The sequence below is a fragment of the Misgurnus anguillicaudatus genome, chromosome 21 (assembly GCF_027580225.2).
Source record: "Misgurnus anguillicaudatus chromosome 21, ASM2758022v2, whole genome shotgun sequence".
NCBI lineage: Eukaryota > Metazoa > Chordata > Actinopteri > Cypriniformes > Cobitidae > Misgurnus > Misgurnus anguillicaudatus.
This window is the reverse complement of record NC_073357.2, coordinates 26,602,243-26,614,960: the sequence shown is the minus strand read 5'-3', so window position 1 is coordinate 26,614,960 and position 12,718 is coordinate 26,602,243. Positions and strand designations below refer to the sequence as shown.

Here is a 12,718-nt window from a genome sequence, read left to right as displayed (position 1 = left end):
AATTTAGTCCTGTCCCCATTATCTAACCGTGCCTTGTTTTGTTTACTGTTGGTTACTAGGATACCACAGTCATTCGCTGGAACAATTTTGTAGAAACGCACCTAATTCACATTTTCCCTTAAATTTGCGAATTTTGAAAAAAAAGCTTCACGTTTAGATGCAAACTTTGGTAACCTTTAAATACAATTAAAACACAAAAGCAACATGTCCTTAAGCATTTTATTTATTCTTTGTACATTGATAAAGAAAATAATCCAAAACGAGAATCTTTTGCAATTTACCTTCAAAACTAAAACATTAATATTTAAAATAATATTAAAAGGCCTCTTGCCATTTTCTCTATAAAGGTTAATTTATGCATGTCAGATAGACAGAGAAGACGAATAAACAACTTCATATTTCCAGGGTAAGAGAACAGACAGGGGTAGAGGGACGATCAGCTCTCTTACATACGTGTTCTCTATATAGATTTCTGGACATCAGTAGTCATTAAATAATTTCAGATCTTCTGAAAAACGTCTGAGATCAGTGTCGACAGCAGGACTGGCTCAATTCAAGTGGCCAAAACATTTGGGTAGGGAACGTCCCACCAATCAAGGAAATAATTTAATTTGGACAAAGTGGACGAACGGAAATATAAAAATATCATGCTAACGCCAAATAACTTCAAGTTCCTTAATTACACACTGTATTAACTATCCAACAACCTAAAGTAGCACAAATTAAACTATAAACAAAACGACTCTGGGGTGGAGAGGAGTCTAAATATATTTATTTACGTAGTCTTGGTTCTGTGAATGTTTGTAAATATGCTCTGTTCTGTTTAAGACGATGTTTTTAAAATAAACAAGAGATTCACCCGCCTCTTCTATAGATTTTGCTCTGAGGTTTCAAACGCAGTAACTGAACGTTTTTCCCTAAAACAGCACTGCTGTCCAGCAGATAGTGTTAAAGGGTTAACTCAGCCAAAAATGAAATCTGTCACCATTTACTCACCCCTATATAAAACAACACAAAAAGGGTTTTGATGAATGTTTATGTTGTTCATTTTTTTCAAGCAATTCAAAGTCTCACAAGTGTTGAAACTACATGAGAGCGAGTAAACTATGACATTTTCATTTTTCCGTGAACTATTCCTTTAATATGTGACATGATCAAGACTGCGCCAAGAAGTGAGAGTTTTTATAGATGGTAGTACTTTTGTGGACAATTAAAAGAATGTTTATGTATCATTCATTTATCGGCCGTTGGAGCTGTCAACTTTACTGACAAACCTGATCTCTCTCACACGCTTGCACACTCTCATACACACATTACAGAACATAGATACAAACTCAACGGCGTCTGTCTCTAGAAGTATTGCTACGGCTCCGAGAGTGTCTGCTGCCCCCTGCAGTTCTGGAGTCATTAGCTCTGTTCCTTCTTTGGGCATCTCTCCGTTTATCGCCCTCCCTAATGCTTTCTCTCTCTCTTTCTTTACCCCTGTCTCTCTGTCCCTCATCGGAACGTCCCACAACACCATCTGCTCCCCCTGTGGGCCCTCCATCTCTGTCACGGACTTTTGCTCGTTCTCTCCGTTCTTCACGTTTTTTGTCCTCTTCCTCCTCAAGTTCCTTTCTCCTCTTCTCTCGTTCCTTTATTCGCTCGGCACGTTCTAGAGCTCTTTGTGTCACCTTGAAAGTAACAGGAAGGACTTAAATGAGTAAAAAAGGAATTATGGGATTGTTTAAGTCTGTTATTTTGTGTTTGAGACATACTGACCTGCTCCTCTGTGAGGGGTAGGAAGTATATACACGGAGCTGCTTTAGTTTTAAGGAACAGATCATCAAGAAGTTTTGCTGGAGGCTCATCTGGTTTTTCTGTGAAGTGAGCGGTTGCAGTAAATAAAAAATAAACAAAGAAAGAACATAGTGATAGACTAAAAAAAAACATTTCTCACCTTTCTTTTCAGTTTTTTTCTCTTTGCTTTTTCCTCTCTCTCTGCGCCGTCGATCCCTTGATCGTGATCTTCTCTTTCCATCTTTTTCCTCTTTCCCGAAATCCTTCACCTTATCCCGATCCCACTCCCGCTCGGAACGAGTCCTCTCTCTTCTCTCCATTGCTCTTTCTCTTTCTGCCCACTGGTCTTTCACACCCAAAGCACCTCCATCGCGATTTCTTTCACGTTCCCTTTCCTTCTCGCGATGTGTGGGCTTAGCTGGGGGAGGGGCGACGGGGCGGTTCAAGGTTCCTGAGGCTTGAGGGTCATTACCATCACCTGCATGGTCACTGGGCAAGAGACCTTTATGGAAGTCCAACTAAACATAAAATGAAATGCATAGAAATGAGAAGTGTGCACAGCTTGATTACAAGAGAACAGGAAATGACGATAGGTAAAAACTGGGGTAAGTTTAGAAAAATTGTTTGGACCTCATTCTGCTCACAGAAATCCACACGTAGTACTTTGGGATTACTGGTGGGCCATTTCACACCATGCAGTGCTTCTCGGGTGGCCACTGCTTCCTCTGTAGTTGTGTACTAAAAGAGAAAAGACGGACATTTGAAAGTGGCACAAAAGGTTTGAGGTGGCAAATGTAAAATATTAAAAAAAGCTATAGGGCTATTCAACCCCTGATTATCTTTGTTTTAATTTCCACCCACTTCCAACCTGAGGTAAAGGAGCGTGTCACGCGTAATTTAGAAGTGAAGTGCTTATAGTTCTGTATAGGTCCTACAGCGTAGCCTTGACGCCGTAGGCTACACGTTGGTTTTCATTCATACTCATTCAGCCAAAGAGTAGCAGCTTGGCCAGTAAACGCAGAAAAAAGCATCAGCAGCTTGTTGTGTATGATTTAAGTATTGTTTACACTTGACGCTTCCGCATGAGCGCGCTGGTGTGCACGGCACGCGTTGTGTGCATGAGACCTCATTTTGTATGGTGTGCACGGCAATTTTTGTAAACATGCACGCATCTTCATATTCGAAAATGACCGACCTTGGGACAATTCTGGCCAAGCAGACGTGCCCATGACGCATCTCTTTGATCAATCATGCAAAACAATACAAATGCCAATTATCTGACACTTGAAGTTTAGTAATTTTGCCATTTAAAACACAAATTCTTTTACATATGATTCAAAATTATTAGCTTATATTTGTATTGAATGTACCACTATATGAGAAATAAATCACAACGTTGAGATTTCTGTATTGTTTGTTTAGTAATAACATTAGAGAAATGATAATGTTTAATAAAGACATACTTAAGAGCAGTAAGGTAAATAAGCAGTGACTTTTGTTGCAGTTTGAGTTAAATCACTTCTCAACTTGGCCCATCTTTGTTCTTAAAATCGCATTCACGTATATAATAGCTAACGATAGCGATAATTATTGATACATTTGATTAAGTTTTTAAAAAATGACAAGTAGAAAAAAGTTCTAATTTACCCACTGTATGTTTTATTTACACAGTTTATTAAAGGCAAACAATAAACAATTGAAGAGTTTCGTTGCAAAACAAATTTTTTACATTTGTGTCAAAACATGTTTAATATTATGTTATCATGTTATTATTTTGTTTTATGGTGCTACTTAGCTGTATTTTTTAAGTTATAAAGGTTTAAATCAAAACAAACCAACTGCAGTTGAATTGATATTAATTGGAATGCACAACCAAAAACGAGATTTCTGGACAATTTTGCAACGAAACACTTCAATTTTTGTTAAGCAGTAGAAAAAATGTGTGTATTTCTTACATAAAGATTAAATTGGTGTTTAAAAACACTATAAATGCTCTCCCTTCGTCAGTATAATGTTTGATTCCTGTTCTTCGTTTGTTCTAAACTTTGTTTGCAATGGTGGATCGGCTACTTTTCTTCACCTACATTTTTTAATGTACTATAAATGTCGCCAAATCAGTATGGCCTGGTAGAGTAACCGATGTTCATACTAATAATGTAGTCCAATGTAGTTTTAGCAATGCATTAACAGGCATAATATCAAATAAGTTTTTTCTATCGTTATTGGGAAAATTATATCGACGGTACATATAGATAACGTTTTATTGCCCAGCCCTAAGAGGCGACATACTGCCATGTGTATTTGTTTGCCTAAAAATGAATGTCATTAGACATTTTAACTGACAGCATTTTTACTGTCCGTCTCGGAAGAGTGGCACGCGTAGCTTTCAACAGTTTGCAAATAAATCCAACTAGAATTGGTTTCAAAGCTACAACCCGCATCTCCAATGTGAATGAAACATGAGGAGAGGAAGTTAATGTAAACGAGTCAGCATGTCTACTCTGTTCAAAAACAGAGACAATGAAAAGGCCTATACAAATAAAAAGTCTTCTAAAACATCGCCATAACATCGAGTGTTTAGATCAAAGGGTTAGCGATTATAAATGTAACTGCGCGTAATGGCGCATACAGATGCGATCAGAGTAACACTCGTCTAAAGCAATAAACCAGCTGGGATTTACACTTAACATTGACTTTAAGCTGTTTAAAATTGAAATGCATATTTTATATTTATTTATTTAGGTTTTAAATGTTTTTTACATTTCAACTTCATATTAAGATTTCATATTTATCTTAATATTCCTAAAAATCTAAGTTGTGTTCTTAGAAAGGATGTACTATATTATTATGCCATTTTATTGTCATATATAATCAGTGACTACTATCGACTATCGCCAATTATTTCTGGGGCAATAAACCGACTTGTGAAAAGTAGCTATCGTGACAGTCCTATCATAGCTACGGCGTAGAACCTATGCGTGACTATAAATTACGCATTACGTAATCACCAAATTTTACTAGAGGTAATTAAACACTGCTTTCAATCAGGGTTAGCGCCGCAGGGTTGACCCCACATAGAGACAGAGCGCAGTTATGCAAACTTGAAAACCACGCCCACCGGGGGGAACGCAATCCAACCGTCTCCACCGACCCCGCACCGCGAGAGGACACCTCCCCGTCATCTCTGGCTTATAACAAAAAACTGAATAATGCCTAAAAGCTGCTGTGTGACAATATGTACAGCTAACAAGCCAAAGAACCCAGATATACGTTTTTATAAGCTGTCGAGCCATAAAACCCAGCCTTTAAGGAGAATAAAGTGGATCGCCGACTACGTTTCCCTCTAGTGGACGCAGTTTTACTAACAGTAGTACTATGAAAAGTTGCCTGTATCCATTTCTGTGTCTTTAAACGCTCGTTTTTTAAAGTCGACAGCTTATAAAAACGTATGTGTTTTTTTGGCTTGTTAGATGTACACCTTGTCAAACAGCAGCTTTTATGTATTATTCTGTTTTTAAGTTTAATCTGTAAAATAGTTTTTATAAGCTGTCGACCCCAAAAAACGAGCGTTTAAAGACACAAAAATGGATACAGGCAACTTTTTATAGTACTTCTATTAGTAGAACTGCGTCCACTAGGGGGAAATGTAGTCGGCGATCCACTTTATTCTCCTTACAGGCTGGGTTTTACGGCTCGACAGCTTATAAAAACGTATTTCTGGGTTCTTTGGCTTGTTAGCTGTACATATTTTCACATAGCAGCTTTTAGGCATTATTCAGTTTTTTGTTATAAGCCAGAAATGACAAGGAGGCGGCTTCTCGCAATACAAAGTCAATGGAGACGGTTGGATTGCTTTCCCCCCGGTGGGCGTGGTTTTCAAATTTGCATAACTGCGCTCTGTCTCTATTGCAGTGTTGAACATTTACAGTGTGAGACGAAATGGGGTTAAAAAGTTACTTGATGGTAAGCAACAGACAGCCAATCAGAAGCCGTGTATCCTCATATCACAAGCTGTTTACACATCACAAGAGTGAAAGTATCAAAATGAGCAGTGTGTAGAGTCACAAACTTCTAGACAGTAGCTTTTTAGTTTGAGGGTGACTGAAAAAAATATCTAAAACAGGCAAAAAAATTATACTTGGCAATAGGGATGTCAAATTATGCAATTTCCCATATTCGATGATCATTTAAATTAACGATCAATCAATCGAATAATCGTTAACAGTAATAGTGCAAAATAACATGCTAGTGGGATTGTAAAATGAGTCCATGTAGTTGGTGTTTTGATAAAAATCAACAATTTAATCTCGTAATGAAATATAATGACTAATAGACACAGTAAACTCCACTTCATAACAGGCACTCCGCACAGTCGGATGAAAGTCAGTGCGTCCATGACAAAATAAAAGTTTCATTATCATCAAGTGTTATTTTTCTAGTTGTTCACCTCACTTTTCGAGTCATTGATACACCGCTTGTTGTAATTATATCCAAGCAGCACACAAAGGGCACTTTTCCCGTCGTCACCTCAGCTGCGGCGTAGTTTCAGCAAAGATGCTTATATTATGAAGACTTCAACCTTCCATTAGAAAACCTGCAAAAGTGTTTAGCGTGTAGCGCCTCAGCCAGTCAATAATGATGATCAATGATATATGTTGCGGGCGTTCAGAGTGTAACTACAGTCAGTTACAGTTTACGTTTAACAGTTTCTTGCCAGAATTTAAGTTTTACATTTTAATCTGTTTATTAAAAACGGCTTCTGGTCTCCTTTCCTGTGTAAAGCAGTGTTAGCAGCGCTGCTATGCTAATCTTGCAGGCTTCCCTGAAGAGGGTCTTTGCTTTCAGTATCCGAACTGTGTTTAGATTTTCGTCATCGGACCCTCTCAGATCCACTGCGGATGCCATTTCATTGCGTTAGCAGCCAGCCTCGTCTCGAATGAGGTTAAAAAGCCCAAGTGTGTGTTTGGCATCGAGCATCGTTGCGATCATGGCTAGTTTAACTTCTTTGTGCTTGGTTATTTTTTTCACCAGCTGTGTATGTGCTTTGCGCAGGCGCCAGACACTAGAGGTCGACCGATTTATCGGCCGGCCGATTAATTGGCCGATTTTTGGCATATTTTAAAAAATCGGCTTTGGCCGATTTTGCTGCAAAATTAGGCCGATTAATAGGCAGGCGCATCTGCGGGCACCTAAGCGCTGTTGTAGAACTCGTGACGCTGCCTCTTGCTGCAGGCAGCAGATAGCTCCCGTCTCGTGTGTGTGCAGCCATGCCTTGTTCACAAACAGCTTTACTACATGATGGCGGATCGCGCGAATTAAGCAGCCAGTACAACAGCGCGACGGGCTTATGTCTCGCGGTGCATAGTCCGTGCAAAGATTAGGCTCATTTCATGTGATTAATGAGTGATGATGAGTTTTGTTTGCGTGACAGAGAGAGAAGAGCCGCGCGTGCACGCTTTCTGTCTCCCTGCTTTAATTACTCAAAACAAAACTGACTTGATGGCGAAAGGTCGGAAGACCAAATCATAGCCACAAAGGAAATGTTTTTCGTGTTGTTACAGTAAGACTTTGTTTACAGTTTTGCGCTGCTCAGCCTGGATTAGAACATAGCGCGTCCGATTCGCGAACTGACTCCTTTGAACGGATTCGTTTGAATGAACGGTTGAAACAACAGATCTGTCCCAACACTAAACTCACAAGACGTCACTGTCAGCACAATCAGTCACTTATAGCGTCTCAGAAATGAGAATGTAAATGTGTTTAGAAAGATTTGCCCTAAATAACAGTCTCAACTAAAAACCATAGACATTTACTATGTTAACTTTATGATGAATAAATATTTTATCAGGTCTACCAAATAAGGATTTTATCCTACAAAGCAATAAAAGCCATGATAAAAAACTGATCAAAGATGATGACAGCAGAGTGTCAGGTAATATCTGTGTCTGATAAATGCATGGTGCAGAGGAGGTTGTAAAACTCTTCAGAAAGACCAGTCATATATTTTTAAATACTTTGACTTAAATAGTGACATTTTTTGCATTTAAAATATCTGCTAATAATGATGAGAACATTTTGATTATTATGTACATATATACTTTGACTTAAATAGTGACATTTTTGCATTTAAAATATCTGCTAATAATGATGAGAACATTTTGATTATTATGTAGAAAATCGGCCAAACATATCGGCCATCGGCTGCCCTGATTTCTAAAAAATCGGCATCGGCCAGAGAAAAAGCATATCGGTCGACCTCTACCAGACACACGTGCTTGCTTTTTCGACAATCGTTAAGTTTTATCGATTTAATTCTTATCGACAATTAATCGAAGATCGATTAATTGTTAACATCCCTACTTGGCAACCCGTTTTTGTCACTGATGTGGTTATTCACAGCGGTGGAGCACTGTTTATATTCAGTTTGTTTGACACTACAATAGTTATCCCTGGTAAAGTGTGAACAGTTTGAAATGTGAAACACACAACCCAGCATTTCATTCACATCAGATTTAAAATAACCCTGGGTTAACTATTTCAAGTGTGAAAAGGACAAGGAGGACAAAAAGGAACTCACTGTGACATAGCAGTGGGATTTGATCTTGTCGATCCAGAAACCCTCCTCCACCAATGTACCCGTCCGGTTTAATAGCTCCTTCAGCTGACCTAAGGTGAAAGGTCGCACCTAAAAGAAACAGTTTAAGATTAAGTTCAGAAGATTGGCAAAATCTCCAGTGAAACCACCAACAGTCTGACCTTCGTTACACGAATGAACATTCCTATTTGAATCGTAATTTAAATTTATGAGAAACCAAATTTCTGCAAAATTGCCTAAAAACAGATGGCTTTTAAACAGTTCCTACATGTTCCCTGCAGAAAGATAAAACCCATTACAGTATGAATGCTCCATACTGGTACTAGTCTGAAACTCATTTCCTTGTAAACCAACACCTAATAGCTACCACGAAGTCAAAGAACTGTGTTTGTCGTGTAAGCATTGCCAGTCGAAGAAACACCCATGGCTCAGTGCCACAATGTACACCGCAAGAGTAGCAAACATTGATACACGCACTGAAAACTGATACTACACGTGTGCTTACCAAGTTGCAGATGTGTATGATGTTGGATGTTTTCCCACGAGGAGGAGACAGATCACGACTTGTTCGAACGGGGTCGTCAATTGTTATGGACACGCCTGATTTCTGCTGACTGATGGAGCGCCGCACCAAAGAGTCATTGGGAGTAACTGAAAAAAAAAAACTATTTAAACTCCCTCATAGAAAACATGTGAATTCTTGCTGTACACCGTATTAGCGATAGTTACCTTTCTTGGAATCTCCCTCTTGTGTCTCCATGGCAGCATCAGTGGAGCGCTTGCGTTTCTTTGGTTTTTCCTTTTCTCTTACAGTCCATTTTTGTTCTTCATCATCACCATCATCATCATCAGCCTCCATTTTGTTCTCCCCATTCTCCTGTGCGTCAGATGGAACAATCTGGATTTGCAAAACGTAAATAATTAAATGACAGGACAGGAAATACCAAACAGACACAAACCTCCTTATAAGTTTAACATAGGTTGCAAAATCTCAATCTAATTATGAAATTCAAGTTTGATTTCAGTCATTGATTTCACATTTAATTTCAATCTTAGACAGAGCCTGAGTCAATATTAAAGATATCAAGGTTATATTTTCACAGAATGATCTTTACATTATGTAGAATGATTTACAAAAAATTTACTTTAGCTAGGTTTTCACAGACTGGGTAACATATCAGTGAGACATTTCTGTTAAGTTATTAAAGAGTTCAATTCTACAGTATACTGTTGTAATATGTATGCATCACTCTTCAGCAACGGTTTCAACTGTGTAGCTTGTTGCATTGCTGACCTGTGTCACTGTGCGTCTGATCTTCAAGTCCTGATCCTCCTCTGGTTCCTTCACGTCACGAGGACCTGCTATGTCTTCTTCACTAGACAGACGTCCCTCATCTGGGTGCAGCTCAACCACAGCCTCCTGTAAAGGCTTGATCTCTGGAATTAATGTCTTAAACGGGGGGAATAAAATGTCATTGCATGCACCATATACATACTTTATTTAATTATTACACATTTTCGTTTGAAAAGCAAAGATCACATTTACATGCACCCTCATAATGCGATTATAACAAGATTTTGGCAATATTGCGATTATACCTCATGTAAGCATAATGCTTAGATACAAATAATGCGATTATGGTCACAATCGCAGCAAGTATTATCATATTAAAGCAGGTGGCGTACGCAGTTTTTAATCGCAGTATGCAGCCATGTTAACACTTTAATCGCATCTATATCACACTAACAGAAGTGCGCATTTGTTGTCACACACTTTAAGCGCAAATTCGTTTAAAACTTGACAGGAAGCAAATCATCCAAAACAGCTCAAATAATGTGACAGGAGCACATTTATTTAATTTGTTTATATGTTTTATCATTGTTTAAAATGTTAATATACATAAAAGAAGCCAAGCTAATATGAAAAATATGTAATAAATAAATATAAAAATTTAGGCTATTTATAGAATGTGCTCTGGCGAGCAACTCACAGACTCCGTGTGGGGAGACCACGGATATAAAGTGAAAGCAACAGAAGCGGGTCCGTTAGCGCACCCTGCAGGCATTTGTTATATTACATAATGCTGTTTTTATTACAAAGGCTACCGATTACTGTTATGCGTTTACTTGTTTTGATACTTATTATTGCATCGTCATTATTATGTAATTTTAAAGGTATTGCTCACTTGGGTCTATTTTTATTACCAAAAATATCAAATTAGGCCTACTTCATTATCAATTAGCAAAATAATTGTTAGGGACAGTCCTAGATTAGTAAAAACATTTCAAAATAATGTTATTTCAGTTTCCCATTCATTTATTTTATCATTGAAGATTTCTTAAAAAAAAGTGAGAGTAAAAAACTCATCTTGTACTCGTGAACCCAATCTCGTGGATTAAGTGTCTCGTGACACCCCTAATGGACAGTATATGTGAGTTCATCATTTGTGCTGTGTATGAATAATAAGCACAATCATTTGCGAATAATCAGAAAATAAAAACTGTATGCAAGCAGGAGTGAAGAGGTCAGCTCCAGTCATGTAAACATCTTACTGTGATTAAGTCCTTACTCTGATTATGGAAAATAACTGCATTATTGGTGTACATGTAAACATAGTCTTTGATAAAACATTGCTACAGTAATGTGAATGTAGACTTGTATGACGTACCTTAAGTGATTCAGTGGTGATGCTGATTGATGGCTTCTTAGCAGTGACTGCTGTACTAGAACCCCACCTTCTCTTCCGGTTGGTTCCTCCCACAGACTCTGACTCAGTTGAAGCATTCTCCGATTTAACTGCTGGAGTTAAAAATAACCACAAATTTGCTAAAACACAGACCAGCAGTAGGTAACTTGTGCAGAACCATAGCTGACTATACTAGTGTTAGATATTCACAGCGCTTGCGGTCCACGTAGAACAGACGTGTTGTTAAATTTTTGGCGAGGTGCACGTCAGGCTACACAGAGCTAAGGACAGTCTACAGCGTAGAACCTAAGCACTTAAGTCTATTTTGGAAATAGAGATTTATACATAATGGAAAGCTTATTTATTAATGATGCATGTTTTGTTATTTAATATTTGGCCGAGATGCAACGATTAAAAAAAATCTAAATATAGGAAAAAAATCATTTTAAGGCCAAAGTCCAAAAGTCCCTACCAATACATATTACTAATAAAAAAGTTGTTTTAGTAATGATCTTGTTGACTAAACAGGGTAAGTTTTAAGCTTTTACAAAAAAACAAACTCCAACGAGAAATCCCCAAAGAACGGGTAGCAAAGCGATGTTTGTATTATTTATTTACCGTGTTTTTTTTTTACAAAATATCTTGGAATATGATCTTTACATAATATAAGGTTTTTGGCATAAAAGAAAAAACCCATGCAATATATTATTTGCTTTTCCTGCAAAGATACCCGTGCAACTCAACACTGGTTTTGTGGTCCAGGATCACATTTATGAAAATGAATTGGTGGACAAAGAACAGAAACGTGCTGTAAATTACTTGCGTGCTAGAGAACGGGAACAACTCGCTCACTGCGTTTAAACCCACGTGACATAAGCATAATAACCTCTCCATTGCAACACTAAAATGTGTTATTTTCAAATGCTAGGTAAAAATAAAATATTGCATGTTTTTTTCTTTTATGCCAAAAATCCTTAGTATATTATGTAAAGATCATATTCCGTGAAGATATTTTGTAAAAAAAAAAACACAGTAAATAAATAATATATCAAAACTTTATGTTTGTGAGTGAATGCAGCAAAATCGTGATCAAAATTGCAACACTAAAATGTGTTTTTTCAAATGCCAGGTAAAAATAAATCCTTTAAATTATGCTTTCAAAAAATATATAATATTTTCGTAATGTATATTAAATGTAAACATCAAATCAATCGCATGACTTAATGATTTAATGAATTTTGTATAAACACGGCTCATACCTTGGAGACGGTATCACAGAACATTTTAGTGGTTTTGAAACCTTGACTGTTTAAAACCTCGATATACCTTGAAACCGGCCCATGCCTAATTAATATTGTCATATAGTCTGTGCGTGGTACTTCATCTTTATCAATTTTGTTTGGCCAAATGACACAAAAACCAGAGTATCCCTATGAGGAAAACATTTAACGTAGGCTATTAAAGCATGTTGAGGTCTCATCTGCTTACCTGTACATAGTATGCTTTATTTTTAAGGTGTGTACTAAATTTCGACTTTATATTTCATGGTCTAAATGCCTAATGCATTGTCTTCGTGTTTTATAATGGGAAAAGAGTTAACGCGAAACTAGTTGCTCTCTCATATCCTGTGCTCATCTGCTTGTCTATATACATAGTA

At 37.5% G+C, this 12,718-nt stretch overlaps 1 protein-coding gene across 1 annotated transcript in view; it reads right to left on the bottom strand.

The window, feature by feature from the left end:
• Positions 1 to 205: 205 nt before the first annotated feature.
• acin1b (apoptotic chromatin condensation inducer 1b) overlaps positions 206 to 12,718 on the bottom strand; it is a 26,542-nt gene continuing 14,029 nt past the window's right edge. Inside the window, exons 9-17 of the mRNA XM_055199459.2 lie at positions 11,044 to 11,174; positions 9,669 to 9,824; positions 9,104 to 9,272; positions 8,880 to 9,025; positions 8,357 to 8,464; positions 2,410 to 2,517; positions 1,940 to 2,297; positions 1,762 to 1,859; positions 206 to 1,673 (exon numbers count right to left, since the gene is read on the bottom strand). Of these exons, the coding sequence (XP_055055434.2) occupies positions 1,335 to 1,673; positions 1,762 to 1,859; positions 1,940 to 2,297; positions 2,410 to 2,517; positions 8,357 to 8,464; positions 8,880 to 9,025; positions 9,104 to 9,272; positions 9,669 to 9,824; positions 11,044 to 11,174 (1,613 nt within the window). The 3' untranslated portion in view covers positions 206 to 1,334. The remainder of the gene's footprint in view (positions 1,674 to 1,761; positions 1,860 to 1,939; positions 2,298 to 2,409; positions 2,518 to 8,356; positions 8,465 to 8,879; positions 9,026 to 9,103; positions 9,273 to 9,668; positions 9,825 to 11,043; positions 11,175 to 12,718) is intronic.